Source organism: Neltuma alba, unplaced genomic scaffold, assembly GCF_004799145.2.
Source record: "Neltuma alba isolate B1F8T4 unplaced genomic scaffold, ASM479914v2 tig00006939_pilon, whole genome shotgun sequence".
Classification (NCBI taxonomy): Eukaryota; Viridiplantae; Streptophyta; class Magnoliopsida; order Fabales; family Fabaceae; genus Neltuma; species Neltuma alba.
Window position 1 is genome coordinate 12,590 of NW_021634628.1, and position 21,592 is coordinate 34,181.

At 38.0% G+C, this 21,592-nt stretch overlaps 3 protein-coding genes and 1 non-coding gene across 6 annotated transcripts; all 4 read left to right on the forward strand.

Annotated features, from left to right (window-relative positions):
• Window positions 1-937: 937 nt before the first annotated feature.
• Window positions 938-6,089, forward strand: LOC114751476 (peroxisomal nicotinamide adenine dinucleotide carrier). Of its 2 annotated transcripts, none has more exons than XM_028940152.1 (11): window positions 938-1,116; window positions 1,192-1,269; window positions 1,510-1,584; window positions 2,041-2,171; window positions 2,432-2,486; window positions 2,970-3,080; window positions 3,512-3,580; window positions 3,646-3,753; window positions 3,881-3,949; window positions 4,892-4,946; window positions 5,250-6,089. In XM_028940152.1, exons 1-11 carry the CDS (start codon window positions 1,036-1,038, stop codon window positions 5,660-5,662), a joined length of 1,245 nt encoding a protein of 414 aa, XP_028795985.1. In that variant the 5' UTR covers window positions 938-1,035; the 3' UTR covers window positions 5,663-6,089. The 2 variants fall into 2 exon arrangements, with proteins under 2 accessions (XP_028795985.1, XP_028795984.1); XM_028940151.1 differs by having other exon boundaries at window positions 948-1,116; window positions 3,667-3,753.
• Window positions 6,090-7,498: 1,409 nt separating this feature from the next.
• On the forward strand, window positions 7,499-10,692 carry LOC114751480 (probable signal peptidase complex subunit 2). Its single transcript, XM_028940155.1, has 5 exons — window positions 7,499-7,570; window positions 7,725-7,876; window positions 8,401-8,482; window positions 9,134-9,276; window positions 9,378-10,692. Exons 1-5 carry the CDS (start codon window positions 7,499-7,501, stop codon window positions 9,472-9,474), a joined length of 546 nt encoding a protein of 181 aa, XP_028795988.1. The 3' UTR covers window positions 9,475-10,692.
• A 3,864-nt stretch (window positions 10,693-14,556) lies between these two features.
• Window positions 14,557-18,697, forward strand: LOC114751479 (coronatine-insensitive protein 1-like). 2 transcript variants are annotated; one of them, XM_028940154.1, is made up of 4 exons: window positions 14,560-15,083; window positions 15,217-15,695; window positions 16,841-17,312; window positions 17,620-18,697. In XM_028940154.1, exons 2-4 carry the CDS (start codon window positions 15,238-15,240, stop codon window positions 18,439-18,441), a joined length of 1,752 nt encoding a protein of 583 aa, XP_028795987.1. In that variant the 5' UTR covers window positions 14,560-15,083; window positions 15,217-15,237; the 3' UTR covers window positions 18,442-18,697. The 2 variants fall into 2 exon arrangements, with proteins under 2 accessions (XP_028795986.1, XP_028795987.1); XM_028940153.1 differs by having other exon boundaries at window positions 14,557-15,695.
• Window positions 18,698-19,617: 920 nt separating this feature from the next.
• On the forward strand, window positions 19,618-19,690 carry TRNAR-CCU (transfer RNA arginine (anticodon CCU)). Its single transcript has one exon. It is a non-coding gene; the product is annotated as a tRNA-Arg (tRNA).
• The last annotated feature ends 1,902 nt before the right edge of the window (window positions 19,691-21,592 follow it).

Consider the following 21,592-nt stretch of genomic DNA (forward strand, 5'->3'; position numbering starts at 1 on the left):
AGTTCAAATTCTTTAAAGAACTTTGCAATCTCTCGCTCTGAAATATAATATTAAATATTTTTTTATATTTCAAACTATGATTTTATATCGCCAAATGCAAAAATATTTCATTTTTGGAAAACTATGGTTTCATGTGGAGACCGTGGTTTTCAATTTAAAAGTGATATTGTAAAAAATAAAAAAGGTGTTTGAATGATTTTTCTCCAATTGAAGAAGTGCCCAAACACTCCTTAAAATATAAATTGTATCCTAATAAAAGAGTCAATCTTATTAATTATAAACATAATGCATAATTTTTTCTCATTTGTTCCTTCTGTATTATTAACTCTAATTTTAATTATAAGATTATTTGTGCTAAAAAAAGAAAGTATGTAATTTAGAATTTTATGACGTGTTAATGTGTCGGTTTTTTCCCCCATAAACAGCCCTGTAATAAATTTTAAATTATTCTATGCAAACACGCGCAAATAATCGGCACAGGAAAAAAAAAACCATAATAAGTTTACAGAAGAAAATTGAACACATTCACCCACGTGTCTTCTCCCGTTGTCGCAACTCGCCCCTCCTCTCCTCTTCCACTTCCAGCCTCCTGCGTTAGCGGGAGGAACATGAGGACATGACATTGGCCATAATTTGAATGCCGCTTCCAAATGGCCGCCAACATATCAAGGTAGGTCCGCCAGTGACGGGAGGATAGCAGTAGCATATTCGCGCCCGTAAAGGGTAAAATGGTCCATACGGATGCAGCCTTAACAGCATTAACGTCATTTCCTTCTCCCCAACGCAACTACTTCCCCCAGGCTGCCACCCGCACTAAGGTCGTGGACTTTTCAAGTGAAAGCCAACACTAAATCAACACCGGAGCTAGTACTAGATTGCTCCGGACAAGTGCTCCGTCAGGAACGTCTCATTTCCTCCCATCTCACCGGAGCTAGTACTAGATCTTCTCTTCCCTCTCTATCATATCCTCAAGGCCTTACTCTGCATTGCTTCCCTGATAAATCAAGATTTTCCATTTTTCCCTGCAAAATAATTATGTCGGACGCTTTGATCAATGGGCTCGCCGGAGCTGGAGGAGGGATCATTGCCCAGCTCATCACATATCCTCTCCAAACTGTATGGCTTCAATATTTTCCTTTCACTTTTTTTTATGTTAACAATTTATTCTGATTTTCCTGAGCTGATCTACAGGTAAACACTCGTCAACAAACCGAGCGTGACCCGAAGAAAGATCAGAGGAATCTTGGAACTCTTGAGGAAATGTGCCAGGTCTCTGCCTTTACAATTGTTTAGCCGTATTGATAGTCTGCTTTCCTATATTGAAGCAAAGGGCAAAAAAAAAAAAAAAAAACTAATCTCACCGTCAAGTCTCTGATTAAACGGGGAAAAAAGATACGATCCCAGTGATTCTGTGTCTTGTATTGTAGCTAAACCGTGTTCAAAATAATTGTAGTCAAAGTGCTTTCATAATTCGTGGTCAAGTAATCGTGTTTCTTGGGGGAAATGTAGGTGGTAAAGCGCGAGGGGTGGGAGCGGTTGTACGGAGGATTGATGCCGTCGCTTGTGGGCACAGCTGCGTCTCAGGTCTGTGCAACTTGATGCTCTTTTAAAGGGGTTGTTCTTTACAAGTGGCTAGTGCCCAAGAAAAAAAGGGGGTTGTGGGGTGCAACGAAAATAAGGACAAAAAGCAAGAACCTTTCCAGCCTTCAGACCTTGGAGTTTGGACAATTTATGGATGTCTAATTAGCTCAAATCTATTCATGCTATAAATAATGTTTGCTTCTGACTTGGTTTGGTACTGAAGACATTCGAGAGAAAAAAAAACAATAAACTTGTTATGTGATGTATTATCAGAAGTAAATCTTAACCTAATGATAGGATTCTTTGTTTAATGTTGCATGATCTGTAATGGTAGTCTTTTCTTTTTAAATGAACAAGAGTTCTTATCAGCCAAATCCTGAGCAACGTATTTTATAGCAAGCTGTTTAACCTTTTCATTTGCTTTCAATTCCAAATTTACTAACAATGTTTATAGTACAGGGTGTTTACTACTACTTCTATCAAGTATTCAGGAGCAAGGCTGAAGCAGCTGCTCTAGAACAGAAAAAGATTGGCATTGGTGATGGATCAGTTGGGATGTTACCCTCACTACTTGTCGCTGCTTTATCAGGGTAATATACCCTGTCTGTACAGAGCCTATGGTTGCGGCAGTTTCTTGTGCTGCAAATTTTAAAGCTTGATTAAAGTAGTGGCCTTCACTGGTTACAACAATTTTGTTGTTTATAGCTGTAGAGTTTCAAGTCCTCTCACATTTGGCCTTGTAAATATGCGACTGGTCTTCCTATAATAATTGGCTACAAATGAAGTTGTTAAAACTGTTGATTATGCAAGTGTGGCGTGACTCAATCTGCTTGATAAACCCTGTTTGCAGGTGTGTTAATGTGCTGTTGACAAATCCCATATGGGTGGTTGTTACACGGATGCAGGTAAATGGCTTGTTTATGTTTCTTACCCGCTCCAAAAAGTCACCCACGCCCCTTTATCATGTTTCTGACTAATTCTGTGATTTAGACAAGCTGATATCGATTCAATTTGTGGGAAAGACTATGCTTCTTCTCATTTGGTTTCAGATTTTATCTATTTAAAAAATATTACAAAGTTTAAAACCTTCTTTCACAAATACTGTTTTTTCAAAGAATTTCGTGAATCATCTGCTAAATGATCTCTTAAATAACAAATATAAAGTTCGAAGGGAGAGGTTTATGGATTTGGCAGCTAGTTTGGGGCTTCCTTTTGGAGAATATTTTTTCACAGTTATAATCTACTGTTTCAGTTTTCCAAGGAATTTGAGAAAAGCTGTGGAATATAAACATAATTTCTCTCTGCTTTTCGCTGGCCTGGTTTACCAGGCATGTCTTATAGTCTGTTCTCTACTATTTCTAATGTTCAAAATTGTTTTCACTGTGCAGACTCATAGAAAAGAGTTGGAGAGAACCATGCCTGGTCATGACTCGTCTGTAGCCACAGAACAAGCAATTATTTCTGCAGCTGAACCTCCTCCTTATGGAACTAGTCATGTGGTAGGTAAAATCTATTTTTAACAGTAGCTCCCTACGGTTTTGGACTTCTAAATCTGTGCTTGCTTGGTCGCCCTTCTTGCAATTTAGACGGCACATGGTAATTATGCTTCTTAGGCTATCATTCACCTGTGAGAAAATGTTTTGTAAACTAAGTATAGTGTTTCGATTAATATGCTGAGCATCTTGACCATCTGGTCCATCCTATTTGGAAGAGATAATATGTAAATACTCCAATAAATTACTGGTAATTTTGATGAGTCATGTTCCTTTTTTTGTCAATTATACGGAATTTTATTAGGTCCGCTCTCCTTGTTCCTGAGTGACTCTTACTTCATGCATTTGGGACTGATCACTGATTAACATTGCGAGCTTAAAACCTGAACAGATATTTTTACTTGTTAAGTAATACAAATAAAAATATATAATTACAGATTCAAGAAGTGTATGGTGAAGCTGGAGTCTGGGGTTTCTGGAAAGGTGTATTACCAACATTGATCATGGTACGTTTCAAGTGAATCCTTCTCGTGCTAATGGAGTAATACTGATTGGATGTCACTGATCTCAGGTTAGCAATCCTTCTATACAGTTCATGCTGTATGAAGCCATGTTGTCACGGTTAAAAAGAAGACGTGCTTTGAGTAAGAAGAGTAGTGATGGGGTTACTGCTTTAGAGGTATAGTCTTATATCACTTCCCTGCGTAGCTACACCTTTTTTTCTGGTTTATTATTCACACTTATATTCTTCAACATGTTGAATTGTTGATTTAATTGTTACTGCGGATGAACTAAATTCTCACTAGATATTCCTTCTTGGGGCTTTGGCTAAGCTTGGAGCTACTGTTGTAACCTATCCTCTTCTAGTTGTGAAGGTATATCATACTAACTTATTCAAGATGTTTTCAGTTGGCCAAGTGAGAATCTTCTGTTTAGCAGGATAAAAAAGAATGAGCAACTTGAAATTGTATTTGTTAAATTTCAGATATGGAGGATTATGGTATTATAGAATATAAATCACCACAAACCATGTAAATTTTCCATGGCAGGTGATTCTTGTCAAACAGTGACATCTCATGTAAATTAAACAACAGAAACCTTTTCTTATGCCATTGTGCTCCAACAATTTCCCATTTTTTAGATGACTTCCTTGAATGTCCTTCTTCACCTTCCTTCATCTTTGATCCTAAGGCTAAAGACCATCTGCGCAACTCTCTTCCTGGTGCCTTTGTCAGGGTTCTTTGCGCATTTTTGAACCATATAAACTGATTTTATTTTATATCATTTTCCTTTTGTTGGGAGTCATGCCAACTTTTCCTCGTATGTAGTTATTACAGATCTTATCTTCTTTTTGTATTACTACACTTCTATCTCAACATTCTCATTTTTGCTGCCCTAATTTTTTTGGTTTTCTTGCCCCCTTAATGTCCAATGTTCATTATTATATGTTAAGGAGCATTGATCAATTTGTAAATTCAAATGACCCGTACTCTATCTGCAAAACATATGGACCACAAAATGCTAGCAAATGCCATATTGTTGGCTTTCAGTAATTTCTTGGACATACGTGTCATTTTACACAGTTCATAACTCACTTCTTATCTTTTACACAATGTTACTGCGGTTGATGTTGCACTATCATTTATCAAATATGTCCCGTCTGAAAAAATTCTACTGTCATATTCTTATGTATCATCTTCATGTCAATTCTTTGCAAGAAGAATGGAATGGGAAAATGGGAAAATGGGAAAATGGGAAAATGATTTGTGCTCCAAATGCTGTTCTGGTCTTCTTACTTGTTATGTTTGCTATTGTAGGCTAGGCTTCAAGCAAGGCAGGTCAAGACTGATGACAAGAGGCACCATTATAAAGGTTTAAGTTACAGTGATAATCATATCTTACCTGTGAATGATGGTCATAATACAATTGCTGTAGGCTCAGTCTACCCCTCCGCCTTAATCATCAAAGGGGTTATTGAGTTTGCTTTGCTGAAGCGAACATGTGGCACGTTGGTTTTGTTCAATTTGATGATTAATGCAATCTCCCCAACTCACGTGCGCGCACACACAACCACTTAAAAACTATTTCATGAAAATTTAGCCTCAAATCCTAATGTTTTGTTTGCATTTACTCTTTGGTTGAATTCCTTTCTGAAGTTGCATTCTTGAAATCCAGGAACATGGGATGCCATTATAAAGATGATCCGCTATGAAGGGTTTTATGGATTTTACAACGGTATGAGTACTAAAATTGTACAGAGTGTGCTGGCTGCCGCTGTTTTGTTCATGGTGAAGGAAGAGCTTGTGAGGGGGGCTCGTTTCTTGCTTGCTAAGGATGCTGTTAACACTGCGAAGGCAAAGCTCTATGAAAGGAGATTACTAACAAATGATTCTTTTTCCAGATTGAGATTCCACGAACCATCTTCAACTGGAAGATTCATTCGCATAGTAGGAAATAGATCATATGGCCATAGAAAATTTGTACCTTCAAAAAAACGATATTTTAGAAAGAATATCGCCACGGATCCATATTCCTTGCTATTTTCGTCAGATTCATATTTTGAGTTGCTGGAATCATTGAGCTGTTGAGTCCTTCTGCAGATTTCTGAGTTCAGACTCTACCCCTGGAAACACTGTATGGCCACCTGCTATGTAGATCTGATTCTCAGTCCATTTGATATGCCGGACAGAAAACCTACAAATTGAACTCATGCCGGACATAGTATCTATAAACTGAACTCATCCATTAACAAGCCACTGCAAATGAGGAAATCGGAGACATGCAGTGCTAGAATGCCAACTCGATAAATGGAGTCCTGCAGGGGCAAAATGTCTCCCATTGCTTGCATATTCGACTCAAACATAGCTATCGCATAAAATGAACATGTAGTTTAAACTAAAGTATGAGAATTTTGTTTTCATCAAAATCATGGTTTTAGTTATTTCTCATGGTAAAGCAAACATGTTCGCTGTGTGGTTCATAACAATGAGTTTGGATTATTTGGAGAGGAAAAAAGAGTGTTATTGAAAATGTAGAAAATATTCTCTCCCTGTTCCCCCGTGATAATATTTCTTCAAGGCATATTATCATTCAAGTTCTTTCGAAATGTTCATCAAAATTTCACCTATTTTTTATGTTGTTATTTTTGAACGACGGGGTGTAAGTATATGATGTTCTTGATCTGAACCTAGGATTTCATATAACAAGCAGCCGATCTCCATAATATTTTTTTTCCCCAAGTCTCGGTCAAAACTTTGAAAAGCTAGGAAAAATCCATTCATTATCCGGGTTTAAGTTGTACGTTGATGGCTTGATCTTTTGGCTTTTCGGGCAATCTCTACATTTTTGTGGTTTTATCGTCTTTACTCTCTATATTCATTTATTTTGTGTGTATGAAGATGAAAGCTAAGAGGTAGGAGTGTTCAATTTGTCTCGTTCCGGTCGTTAGTCGTGGTCCTTGTAAGTTCAGGACGGCACGGGACAGGACAAAAAAAATTTTGGGACAGGATACTAACCGAGACGAGACGAGACGAGACGCGGGACGAGGTCGTCCCGTCCTGGTTTTTTTTTCTTTTAAAAATTATTTGTTAATAATTATTATTATATTATTTAATTTACTTATTAATAATAATTCTTTTTTTATAGTGATTTTTAGCTTTTAAATTGTAGTATTATCTCAATAAAATCTCTTTCCTCAATAAAATAATTCATAAAGTTATTATATAGTGTTTCTTTTATGGTATTTTTTTTATAGTATCGTTTTTACACCTTTTTTATACTATATAATTGAGTTTTTTACATAATATTTTTTTAATAATATTTTTATCTTTAAAAGCCCAATAAAAAATGACTATTATAACATAAAAAGTTCATATAAAAAATTATAATATTTTTTTAATATAAAATGGAGACTGGACACGAGAAAAAACCAGGACAGGATGTCCCGTCCCGTGAACACTCCCATTGAGAGGAGAAAAACCTCACTCTTGCCACTCGTAGTTTGCAAGAATAAATTTATTATATTTGAGTTTGTGTTTTGAGAACGTGCTTTTGTAACTTGAGTCAAAATTATTCTCATATTGTAATGATTGATGGTCTTCAAATAAATATTGTATATTGCATATAAGTCTGAAAAATAAATTACATTAGTTACTATATGTATGATGAGGAGGTGGTTGGTTTAGTTTTTGAAAAATAATTACGAGATAAGTGGTGAGAAATTTTGTCGAAAGCTCAAAAGCTAAAAAGCTCAAAACCAATTTGTACTGCTAGACTCCCCCCGGGAGAACTGGCGTTTGCGCGTTACACACCAAGCACAGATTGAGGCCGTCTTCAGTAGCAGGGCATCAGGCCCGACTCCGAGCCTGCGATCCCAAGCTAACCCAAGTTCGCTGAGCCTCTTCGTTCAGACCAGCTTTCCGAAAATGGCGTCCAAAGCTCCGAAGAAAGCTAATCTCTTGGATCATCACTCCATCAAACACATCCTCGACGAATCTGTCTGAGAGGTCCGTTCAACCCTAACCCTGCCTCGTTACCCATCTTTTCCGTACCAGATCTTATCGTTCTGAAAAGTCGTTTTTTTTAATGTTTAATTTAATTGTATGGTTAGTGGATTAATTGACCTTTATGTGTTTTTTTTTTCTTGTATAGGTAGTGACTAGTCGCGGATTTGTGGAAGATGTGAGATTGAGCAACGTTAGGCTGTTTATTGGGACGATCATTATTGTCATTGCTCTGTTTGCCCAGTTTTACAAGAAGAAGTTTCCTGAGAACCGGGATCTCCTCATCGCCTGCATTGTGTTATATCCTTTTCCAGGCTTCGTTTTACTCTCTCTCTCTCTCTCTCTCTCTCTCTGACGTGATTGAAGAAGCTGTAGTAAACTGAAAATGCGCCCTTTGGTTTATTCATGTCTAAGAAATGACATTTGAAAAGGGGAACACTTTGGGCAATAGCATTTAAACAATCTGAAATTAACACTAGAGCTAAGCAAATTTAAAGTTACCGAGACTCTGTCATGTTGGCTATTGGTTATGCAGCGTGATAAAAAATTAAAATGAGATCTTAGCTTTTCGTTTTCTCATTTCTGGTTAAACCCAACGATGAGGTCGAAGGTATGTAATCTTAGAATTTTGAGGCCTCGAAATACGCCATTATGCATATGTTAACGTGGCATCATCTCATGGCTAGACAACCTTATGCATGAGTTCCTGCTCATAATTTTTGTTCTTTCTCATCTTTTTTAATTCCGTAAATTACTCTCAATCATCTGATTTTTATGTTTTACTGACATTGCTTCAATTGGGTTTTCATCCTTAACTCTGGCAAGTATATAGCCTTCAACGGGTTGTTGCAGTTGGTTACATACACAAAGGAGAGGAATGCTGTTCTGTTTACATATCCTCCTGTTGTGAGTTTCTTTTAACTTGAAAATCCCGTGTACTCTAGAATCCCATAGTCCCATTTATGCATGAGGAGTAGCTGCTTTTTTTTTCGTCTTGCATGATTCCGATGTATTATTTTCCATTAAATGGTTCAACTTGAAACTTCTTTTGCCTCCCTTCAGCCATGTACGTATAATATCTAGTAGTGTTAGAACTTAAACACCTGTGCTCGCTCTTCTGCGTAAGGTTCACATGGCACTGTTAGAATATGTGGTATTTTTTTTTTTTAATTCTTCATTGAATGAAGGTTAGAATCTTTTCTCTTCATCTTTTATGTAATACAAATTAAACGGAAAAACAAATTTCTTGAAGTTCTATAGCTCTTCATTCTGTATTATCAACTAGGTGTGTGGTCCATCGATTTTGAATTTATTTTCAATTTATAGAAAGAAGAGAATGGGAATCATACTTTTGAGTATCTGACAGAGACATTGGCCATCATTTTTTTCATGAAAGTAGCGAGGCTGATGCTTCTTGTGGGTTGTTCGTGGCAGGATGTGCATTTGTATGGCCTTGAGATGTTTCAAGTTGCTTTGCTTCTTTAGAACGTGCCTGCATAATTGGGTGATTTCATCATCTCGCAATTTGATTTTTTCTAGCTGTAATTCTTTGTCCAGGCATCCTTCACCAGTACTGGATTGGTAGTCTCTTCAAAACTGCCTAGATTTTCTGACGCATACACACTTACCATAGCAAGTGCAGATCCAAAATCAATTTCTGCGAATGAACCAGTAAATTTTACCAAAAGTGTCGCCCGATGGTATTCCACCACCCCCCCCCCCCAAAAAAAAATTTGCTTTTGAAGCACACATTCCCTTTTTAAATCAGAGAATAATCGGTATGACTCTGTTTGGATCGCAGGTTCACCAAGGATGGAGTTTTGGTGGAGGGCCTCTTCTGGAAAGATGTCGAGGCGTTGATAGATCAGTATATGAAAGAGCCTAAGAAGGGCAAGTGATCTATGTGGTGGCCCAGAATTGGGCTTGGCTCTTTGCTGGAGGCAGTGTATGGATGGACATGGTTATAAATATTGTTCATTGGAGTTTATAGTTTTATTCATTTCTAATACTCAGAATGCAGGGGAATTAAGCTTTTCACCAGCAGTAGAACGCAGTTACCTTCACAGGTCGTACAGAGGAAAGATGAAACCTGTAGTCTTCTCTGGGTTTTCTTGAAAAGACTATTATATCTATCTGCCTCTTCGCATATTCGAATATGTGAGAACAAAGTGGGGTGAGGTGCTCATATCGCCTGCTAAGCGGCGTCGTTTTGCAGAATTTGTAATCCCAGCCGTCAAAGTGAAACAAACGATCGCTTCAGTGGACTTAAAGTCGCATTTGACTCCAGCGCCTCTGAATCTATCGTTATCCCGGTACCGTTTGGCTCAAGGAGGATTTCTTTCTTGATGGAATGAAAATGATAATTATTTAGATTCAATTCAGTGAGAGGAGCCAAATCTTCACAATCAGAGCGTGTAGTTCTGAGAGCGTTGGTGGCAGCTTTTGTAATCCGGGACGTCCACATATGAATCTCCGCTATCTCTACCTCCACAATTTTTGGTCTTCCTTGCTGATGCTTCTCACCAGAATCTTTGGTCTGCATCCGAAATATTTCCAGTTCCAATAGATAGCGGGGCCCCAATTTCAGGATGTAAGTGGTCTCAGAGTAGAAGATTCTGGCCTGGTGCAAAGCTTTGGTATTTCTGAGCCCACAACCTTACTAGCGTTCTGTGGACGCAAGAACTCCAGAATAACAGAGCGATCTAAAGAATAAGAGATGAAGAACACCACAGAGGAGTCTCCCCCTTCCATGAGAGAAATAAGAAGCTGAGCAAACTGTTAATTGTCATTTGAGCTTTCCTATTATCATCTCTCTTGAAAATTTTCAATGGAACGTATATTGGGTGATCGTGGTGGGTCTGCTTAGCAAGAGAATCTTTCTAATGCGATATAATTTACATTCCGAAATAGGAACTACGCTGTGTAGCCATGGAGGTCAAAACTTATCCGGGGGTCAGGCAATGAAGGAAGAGACGCTTTACCAGCATAGTCTTAGCCCCGTTTATTTAGTTTAACAACATCTTATCCCCATTGGCCATTTAAACGACTTTGGTTTTATAAAGTACTTTATTGTTTTAGATAAATGCGTAAATGCTTATTACTAAATTATTCATAAATTTTAATACTCGTGATTACAAAAGTATAATACGATAAATATGTAACTTGGAAGGTAACTTATTATCCGTATAGTTGCTGAAAAATATTATTGGTGTTTTGTTGTAATTAGATAATTTGTGCTTTGCCATTGTGTTATGTTGCAACCGTTGTTAGGAGGGGAGGGGGGGTGTTAAGTAAAGGCAGCCCGCGCTATGACAACTGGGTTTGCAATCGATTCAACTTTTTGAGTGACATCGACAAGAACTTTGTGTTATAAATTAAGGATGGGAGGAACAATGAAAATGAAAGCGAATGATTCGTCGACACGAAAGTAGTGAGATCGACAAAAGTGGAAGATTTTTATATTTATAGATGCTATCGTCCTCCTTTTATATTAATTTTTGGAGGAGATGATGAGATGCCTTCAAGAATGGACCCCGCGCGCATAAACTAGGAATTATTTTATTGTATTATTATATGCTTTGATGTGTGGAGGTATCACTGTAGATTTTTATTTTTCATAAATTTGGAACTAATTCGCGAAGGGGGTCAGGAAGAAGACAAAATTAAATGGAATCCAGCGAGTGATTGCAACAGAAAGCTACCGGATGGCTTCAACAGTTGATATTGTGGAGGGTCAGATTTCAAAGTGGCTTCGCATGATATTCTGCGGCAAGCATGTGCCACTGGTAATAGAAAGCCCTATCCACTCAGATAATAAGGACACTATTAGATACTCTTCCGGTTATAAATATAAAACCCATTTTATAGTATAATTTACACTATAAAATATGTCTTATGTCTAGGATCAGAACGAGAATTAATCAAGCAGTACCGAAACCGGATCCCTTTTTACATATTTCGGTGCAAATCCGGTTGTTTGCATTTGTATTAGGCGTCTGAAGTTAGAGCCCAGGGATGTTGCAAATTAAACTGGCTAGTAGCTGATTGGGTGATGACGGAGGGGGAGAGAGTTCTTGAAATGGATATTTTGAACATGTGGCGCGGACCAACTTTTGGAGTCAAGTTGGAAGCTGAGGGGTAAAGAGACGCATGTCGTGTCTCTCTCGCGGGTCTCCACTCCACATTGAACACCAGCCTTCTCATGAGTCATACTGACATTCACTCTCAACCATCAAGGTTTTGTTGCCAATTAAACGCTGCTCACTAAATAATACTTCTTTCTAGATATGAGACTTATTAAGAATATTAACCAACTTAGTTATTTATAAAAAGGTATATTGATTTCCCTTATAAAATATCGTTATTTGCAATCAATTGGGAGAGTTTTTATCGGATCATTTGTATATAGTGGCAGGGGATTGGTGGGAAAGGGGTTTCTCCCATTTCCTTGCCGTCCGCTTTTCATTTCCACCATCAATTTAATAACATGTATAGATACTTGGTCTTCAGAACGGAGAAATAACGGTGACACACCCCGCCACCGATCTTTTACTAGCGATGAGGAACTGCCCTCCCTATGCTCTTTTACATTCTTTTGTTTGGCTTAAAATAGTAGCTCAACGGTACGTAATAAATAAATGAGACTATGTAATGATGAAGTGAGTGGAGTGTGGTTATGGCAAGAATTTCTAAGGGGACAAACCGCAACTACTCCTCGCTGCTCTCCAAAAACTAGCTATCTTCATAGTTCAACGTCATGTCCAAGACGCGTGATTTATGATTTTTTTTTTTTGGATACAAACACTTGGCACTCGGGTTATTGAGATAATATTGAGCTAATCATGAAAGTTTGGCTGAGAAAGAATTGCTTTGTCTAAACTATGAACCCCATTTGTCCTGATTTTCTAAAACTGAACTTATTTAAATTTTTCCTCTCTGCCCTCTTTGTTCCTGATCTAATCTAATAAGGGATCAGTGCGCGGACATAAAAAGTAGCTGTGAATAATATCTTGTTGTGCTGTTCGACAGATCTCGCGGCATCCAACAGGCTTAATTTGCAACAAACAAGCACTACTCAAGTGTAAACCGTGAGGAGGGAGGAACACGAAAGGAAAAAGGTGTGGTTAGGGCGAAAACGAAGTGGGGAAACATGGTACTCAAATCATGAAAATTCATAATGAGGGTGACTAGCAAGTAAGTCGGCCTAATCATTACATGGTTTATTCTTTGCTTCAATTGAAAGACAGGGAGAGGGAGAGAGTAAAACAATTTGGATACTTTTGACAAATGTGGCATCACACATAAACTTGATGGCTTTATGCTCTGCAAGTCAAATAAAGTAAACCTGCAGCTGCATGGCATTTCTTTTCCTGCAAAAGCAACCCCCATCATTACTCCTCTCTTCTCACCTGACGTTCCTCACCCTCCTCTCGTCCCTTCTTCATCTAACTCACTGGTTTCAGCTGGTACGAAGTCAATCCAATAATACTTAAGGTACTGCTAATCACACTATTGTCCAATCGGTCGAGACGTCGTTTCCATGTCAGTGGTTCAAACTGATTGAAATAACATAGTGTAATTAAAATATATAGAAAATTCATATATATAATATTTTATAAAAGATGCTCTGATTCATCAGTATATAAAACATTTGTTCCTTGAACTACACATAATCCAGCATAATGTACTTGCTAAATTACAAATTTATGGGCTGTTCCTTTTTCAAAAAAAGAAAAGAAAAGAAAAAGAAAAATCAAATGGAGCTTAATAATGGGAGGGTTTAGAGTATAAAATTCAACCCGATGAACTCATTCAGAGCTTTTGACTGAACTGATTAAAAAATCATTAGTTCATTGATCAAATTGGAGGATGCGAGTTGGGTTTTCATGCCACGATATTTGAAAAAAGAGATGGTAACACGATGATACGAGAGAGAACAATAGCAATATGGATACAACTTCATGGTGTTATTCGCACTTCTAGATGACTGGCAACATCAATCTCGGCATAGGAGTCAACACATTATCTATAAGAAACTCTGAAATTTATTCCACCACAGAAAATGGTGGACAGACAGAGACTTTGAAAGTTGAAACTTATGCCTTGCTTCATAACGAAGGCCAAGTGAATAAGCACGCGTACGCACTGATATATAATAATACTACCTCCATTTTAAATATAACATCCACTTTTAGTATAATTTGCACCACAAAATATATCTCATACATAGGATGTAAGGTAGCATAAAGGTTTTCAGTTGCGTTAGATGATTAATATGTTTGCAGACATACGAGGAAAAAAAGGAAATTTTTTTAAAAAAATAATTACTATAAAAATATGTTGTCTTCTGTTTTTTTGTAAGTATAGTAAATCGTTATTAAAATATAAACAAGACTATTTTTAAATTTTAAAATTTTTTAAAAAAATTTCAAAAAAACCGCAGGCGGAAGTATTTCGATAAACCTGCATGATGTGATAAAAAAGTCAAAACAGCAGTCATTTCTATTACCAAGAAATTCATGCGTCAGATTAATTTGAAGTCCGGTGAACGTGTCGAGAATTTGATTTTTTTCCCCCCCAAAATTGTCTGAATTTTAAGGCATTAGATTATTTATTCAAAAGAAAAGGAAAATTGATCACCGCATAAATAAATAATTAATAAATAAGCGGTACTCACTCATCTTACGTGCTGATAATATATTGGCAGGCTGACACGGCATAAATTAGCTCAAACAATATATTATCATAAAAATATGTTGGGGGGTTTTATTTGGTGACCAGAGAAAATATGTTGATAGGATGACTTCCCCACTTTGACCAACGAAACGATATTGGTAGATTGGTTGTCAAAGCACAGGGCAAGTTTTGTGCCTTTGTCCTGAGCTCGACTCACCATCGGCGTCTTGTCATCCCAAGCTCATTAATCTTTGGCCTTCGCATCCTTTGCTACTCAACGAAACAGTCAAAACCCTGCCCCTTTCTCTTTTGTGATTCATATACCCCCCCACTTCGGGTCCAATCCAATCATTTCTCTCAAACTGTTCTCGTTCTCGCCGTCCGATTGTCCCGATTCCTTCAATCTTAACCGTCAATTAGCCCCCTCCCCCGATGTGCTCGGCTTCACCTTTTGCATCAGTAACTCGCTGCTCCCTTCCCCTGCTATTGGTCGGGACTGCGATTCATCCCCGATCCGATTGGCTCGTCTTCGGTGCAAAACTCGCTGCTTGATATTCCTCGACTTCATTGTTCATTGAGCAGTGAGCACCTCTCTTCTCTGTCCTGTTTCCTGCCAGAACCCTTATGCGCCTTCCACGTATATCGAATTTGCGGCGCTGTGGTTGGTGTGCTGGCCCTAGTTGAAAGTGCGATGGTCCGGCTTTGTTGCTTTTCGATGTAGTGAACTATCTGCGTCTTTTCTGATTTCTACGTGATCTTTCGTTTTAGTTGTTTCCTAGAGCTACTTTTCGCAGTGGGATTTTGAAGCTTCAGAACCGATCTTCATCGTCAGGTTTAGATCTTTGAATAGTTTCTTTAAGTTCAATCGTGAAATCCACTTTCTTCTTCTGTGGGGGTGAAATTTTTGGCCTTTCGAGGCATTTTCTTCATTCTTTTGTACAATTACAATTCTTTCTATGGATAAGGAGGATCGAAACGGGAGCAGAATGTGTGCTCGGTTGTCCGATGTAGTTCTCGACTGTGTTATGCCTTATATTCACGACCCCAAAGACCGGGATGCGGTTTCTCAAGTTTGCCGGCGATGGTACGAGCTTGATTCGTTGACGCGGAAGCACGTCACAATTGCTCTGTGCTACACGACAACCCCGGACCGGCTCCGGCGAAGATTTCCGCACCTGGAGTCTCTGAAGCTGAAAGGGAAGCCGAGAGCGGCGATGTTCAATTTGATACCGGAGGACTGGGGAGGCTACGTGACGCCTTGGGTGAGGGAGATTGCTGAATATTTCGATTGCTTGAAGTCGCTCCACTTTCGGCGCATGATTGTGAAGGACTCGGATCTTGAGCTTCTCGCTCGATCTCGGGGACACGTCCTGCAAGCTCTCAAACTCGACAAATGCTCTGGGTTTTCCACGGATGGCCTTTACCATATTGGCCGGTCTTGCAGGTAATCTTGGCCAGTCGTTTTCATATAGCTCGGATTTTGGAGGCTTCTAATTGAAATTTATATGATTTTCTTTCTCATTTGCTTAAATTTAGTGAGTTAATTTAAGTTGATCAATTCTACCTTTCAAGTTCAACTATAAAATCATGATCGGTTGTCTCGACGAGTTTGTGACTTTTGCGCTTAATATAAATTAACCTATAAGCTAGGTAACGTGCCTGGTTCTCCAGTTAGAGGGAAGAAGGGGATGGGGCATATCCGGTTGAAAATGTATCAAAATCTCGCCCGTGATGGGGCGTAAACTTAGGTTGTATTTGTGGAGTAAGAACCCCAGTTAAAGTCTAGGGAAGAGACGTAGGAGATCATTTGGCTATGTTTTTATTTGTACTTTTGGATCTTGAACTATGTGTTGCGTGAAAGATTCAAGCTCATCTCATTTCTTTTTCTCCGGAATTTTAAGTATCTTATAACTATACTTCATAGAAACTTGCTGTGGTCTAAATTCTAATTGACCTGCAGACTATATGACGTGAATTGGTAACGCCTGTTTATTTCTTAAAATTTAAAATGTAGGATTTGATGTCATATCTGTGGCGTGGATCACCTCTATTTATTGCTTAAAACTGGTTTAGTTAATGCACTCAACTTATAACGCCTGCAGATTTTCTCATCTTGTTTGTAAATTCATCTTGATTTTTTTGTACCAAGTCTCTCAGATAGCAGCTGCATTTTTTAGTGTTTCTAGCAGTGAGCGATCAAAATAAAGTTTATATTCTTTAAGAAAATTACTGCTTACTAAGTTTCACCTATGTGCTGTTTCTTTTTTTATGAAAATCATTCATTTTCATTTTGTATATCTTGTATGAGAAATGGTAAAGTTCTACAGCTTAGAGGCAATGTGTTACTGTTATTGTTCACTGAATTCATATGCCATCATTTATAGCCTCATTTAGTTTCCTTTGCTCTTTCCCTGATCACGTACATAACTAAGATGACATCGTACTGCATTTGGACATAAGCTTCTGACCTGTTAGTTGTGTGTAAGAATGTTTTCAGTACGTAAACTCGACCCGTTTCTTATCTGAATTTGTGCCTGCAGATATGGATGAGCATGACTCTAATTGAAACTTGTTTTCCCCACTGTGTAGGGCTTTAAAAATTTTGTTTTTGGAGGAGAGCACAATTGTTGAGAAAGATGGCGAATGGCTGCATCAGCTTGCCACGAATAATACAGTTCTCGAGGCTCTAAATTTTTACTTGACAGATATTGCCAATGTCAAGATTCAAGACCTTGAACTTATAGCTAAAAATTGCCCGAATTTAGTCTCTGTGAAAATTACTGACTGTGAGATCTTGGATCTCATAAACTTCTTTCGACACGCAACTGCTCTAGAGGAATTTTGCGGAGGTTCTTACAATGAACAACCGCACAAGTACTCCATTGTATCATTACCTGCGAATTTAAATCGACTGGGGTTAACCTATATTGGAAAGAATGAAATGCCGATTGTTTTCCCTTTTGCATCTCTGCTCAAAAAGTTGGATCTCCTCTATGCGATGCTGGATACCGAAGACCATTGTATGCTAATCCGAAGGTGCCCAAACTTGGAAATCCTTGAGGTTAGTTCCTAGAGATGATTCTCGATTCAAGTTGCTTATTTCAAAAATGAATGTTGTAGTCTTCGTTTTGTTGTCTTCTAATCTCTCTTGCCTACACCGGTCCATTGATTTTGTGTGTGTGTGTGTGTGTGTTATGCATATGCATGCATCCGTATAATGAGCATCCACAAGAACAATCATGGTTGTATGTATTGATACAAAACTCCTTAATCGGACCGAAGGAAACCTGGAAAGTTTTACGATTTTAAAATCGATTGAATTGGATGAAAATATTCTGAGAAGTACCTTTTTCCCCCCTGATGGACAGTCAAGGAATGTAATCGGAGATAGAGGGTTAGAAGTTCTTGCTCAATATTGCAAGAAGTTAAAAAGGCTGAGAATTGAACGAGGCGATGATGATCAAGGAATGGAGGATGAAGAAGGGGTTGTTTCGCAGAGAGGATTAATTGCTCTGTCGCAGGGCTGTCCAGAACTAGAATATTTGGCTGTTTATGTATCAGATATCACAAATGCAGCTCTGGAGCAAATTGGGACTCACTTGAAAAACCTGTGCGATTTCCGGCTTGTGCTGTTGGACCGGGAAGAGAGAATAACGGACTTGCCACTGGACAACGGAGTGAGGGCGTTGCTGATGGGATGTGACAAGCTGAGGAGATTTGCGCTGTATTTGAGACCTGGGGGTTTGACGGATGCGGGGCTGGGTTACATCGGGCAATACAGCCAAAATGTGAGATGGATGCTGCTGGGATATGTGGGCGAGTCGGATGCGGGGCTGCTGCAGTTCTCGAGGGGGTGCCCCAGCCTTCAGAAACTGGAAATGAGGGGCTGCGCCTTCTTCAGTGAGTACGCTCTGGCCGTTGCTGCCACGCGACTGACTTCCCTCAGGTATCTATGGGTGCAAGGCTATGGAGGATCTGCGTCGGGGCGAGATCTTTTAGCCATGGCTCGCCCATTTTGGAATATTGAGTTGATTCCTTCCAGGCGAGTTGGTGTTCACAATCATGCTGGAGAGCTTGTGTCGGTGGAGCATCCTGCTCATATTCTTGCCTATTACTCTCTTGCCGGACAGAGATCTGATTTTCCAGATACTGTTATACCTTTGGATCCTGCCGCATTCGTTGACGCCTAGAGTTAGTTGTATATATACCACATTTGTCTGTAACTCGCTTCCGTTTCTCTTCTTTTTAACTTCTTTCTGAAGGGAGATAGGGTCCTGCTTTCCCTTTTTTCCTCTGCAATTCCTAGACATTGTTATTAGTAGTGTCTTGTAATAAGCTTGTTTTGTAGTCCAGAAACGCTTCTCCGGACCCCTGCACTTGGTTCCCTTTTCCGGCGAGATCCTCAATTTTGTGAATAAAAAAAAAATGTAAGGAGTGTTTTCTCTATTCCTCCCTTGATTTTTCTCTCTGTCCGCCATTTTTAAACTCCTCCAGCTTGGGGAAAGAAAGGATGAGCCCGAACCATCCGAAACAAATCTGCTTACCCAGTTCATTTTCAAGACTTTGAATTACCAAACGATGCGTTCTGCTGCGGGTCTGTATTGTGATTCTTCTTACCTTTTGGGTTCAAATTTATGGGGCTGGATCTCGACTCCTGTACAAGAATTAGGCATTTCTAATCGTCATAATCAGTTCGAAACTCTGAAGACTTCGGTGGATTCTGAATCCAGATGCAACAATATTATTACCAGCTAGTTTTGATTTTGGGCTTTAGCCCTCCTTTGTGCAAAAAAATTTCAATATTCGGGTCAATTTCAAATTCATTCATATACCAATGAATAAGACGCCAAAACTTCAAATTCTGGTTGGCCAATTTACTTTTATATTCAACATTTTTAATGAATTTGAACATCGTTCACAGTCATCCAAAATTAATCAAGTCGTTCAACCGAACTCTTGTTTGAAAAATTACTTAAAAAAATATGTTGAGCGGACCATCTCCTTTAATTCATTTAGATTTTGTTTGTATTGACGGAATGTGACTGGCCGACTTTTATTATGTATTCATTTCATTTATATTGAATAAAATTGTCTTTTTATATTAAAAATTAATATCCGTAAAATTATTTTATTCATAATTATTCAGTGAGAATCACAAAACGAGTTGACGAATGGCCTAGAATCATCCGAAATAAATCAGATTATTTCATAAAAATAATTGCTTCATCACAATGCTTGCGCGCATTAACTCCCTATGCTATGTAAACTACAAACTGTTTCCTAGGCCAAGTTCATTTATGAAATGTTTAAAGTGCTTGAACTCACTCTACTAGATCAATAAATAACACCGTACCAAATCCAAACCTGCGCTTGTAGCTCAGTGGATAGAGCGTCTGTTTCCTAAGCAGAAGGTCGAAGGTTCGACCCCTTCCTGGCGCGAATTTAGTTTTTGGCGTTACCTTAACTTCATATACGGTGGTTTTACTGTTGGATGTTATGTGTTTTACTTCCAAACTAAAATGACGTTGATTTGTGTTGTCTTTTTAAATAACACTGGATTAAATTTGTGTTTTTGGTAATTCTTTCAGTTATGTATTAATTTTTTTTCATTTTTGAGTTTGAAATTATATATTATCTTGAATTCAAAACAAATATTTTTATGTATTTGCATTTCATCATACCCTTTGAATTTGAATTTGATCAGGTTAATTTTGGTTCAAATACAATTTTTGTTTGTTAATGATTGGACCACAATTTAATAAATAACTTTTAAATTACTGTCTCCGTTACTATAATAATTGATCATACATAAATATTTTGAATTTACAATTACACATGGCACCGTGATAAAATAATTTGAAATTCTGGTTTGCGACTTAAATTATGCACTTCATAATTTCATATGGAATCGTCAATTCATCTCAAATTTATTAATTTCTAGTAAAATTCGATCTCTTTTTAAAAAGAATATATTTGGAGCTTTGTAATCTTTCAAACAAGCTATGTCCAGTGCAGAGTGCAGAATACACTCTTAGTTGTCATTCACGACTTTGAATCAGACGCCCTGCGGCCCTAGCACTTTGGAAGGTGGGAACAAAGACTCACTGGGGCCCTTTCCATCCTCCACCGTGAAAGCCATCTTAAGTCCCCAGCTTGTGTGTACCTCCAAATGGCAATGTATAAACTAGACACCTACCACAACATAAGCCAAAACAAAGTTGATAGAATGAAATTTTTCTGATGCAACTAGTTACTCTATTCTTGATATCAAACTCAAAAATGAAAGATATGCCAGTAGCTACCTGGGTTGTCTGCCCTGAATTTGATAGCAGTCCATCCACCTTTAGGTAGGGGTAAGCAAAACCTAACCGTAACAAAAAACCGAACCGAACCGAATTTAATTTCAGTTTTTTGATTCGGTTATTTCAGTTTTTGGTTACATATTCAGTTTTTATTTTTATAATAATTCGGTTTCAGTGTTCGGTTCGGTTAGTAGAAAAAAAATCGGTTATAACCAAAAAAAACCGAAATAAATATATTTATATATTTATATTTAATAAATATATATGGGATTATGTGAACTCTTTAAATATATTTATATTCAATAAATATGGTTATAATAAATATTATTGTAATAAATCACATTAAATGATGAAATATTTATTAATTAATGGTTGTAATTGTGTTTTATTATTAAATCACTTTCATATTTATATATTTCGGTTAATCAGTTAACCGAACCGAAATAATTCTGTTAATTCGGTTTCGGTTAGTTCGGTTATCGGTTTCGATTCGATGTTTAAAATTTGCTCTATTTGGTTATTCGGTTAATTCGGTTATCACTGAAAACCGAACCGAAAACCGAATACTCACCCCTACCTTTAGGTGCCTCCACAGTGTTTCTCTCCATCGGATCAACAAGATTAAAGCTCTTTGGATCATTCTGTGGATCAAAATTCCCTAACCCACTCCCAACAACAAGAGGATGGCTTTTTGGAGCTACCATTGCAGTGCCCTAGAGAAGGATTTGAACAGTTGAACTGAAATTCAATCTATATATTTTCGTGCCATTGTTGCTCTGGTTGTTATTTGGTTGAGTACCAGTATAATTGAAGACTCCAAGAGGGATTTGCAGGAAAATCATCCGTGTGAACTGCTTTTTGGTTGTAGTAATGTGCTTGAAGAAGAGCTACGGTTAACTGGACAAAGCTGATATCTTGGTCCCGTTGACACGTGTCACATGGGTTTACCTCGACAGGTGTTGTGAAGAAAACTGTGGTCTATGGTCACTGGAACATGTGTAGGGTAGTTGTTTGAATTTAGTGGATATTGGGGTTGCAT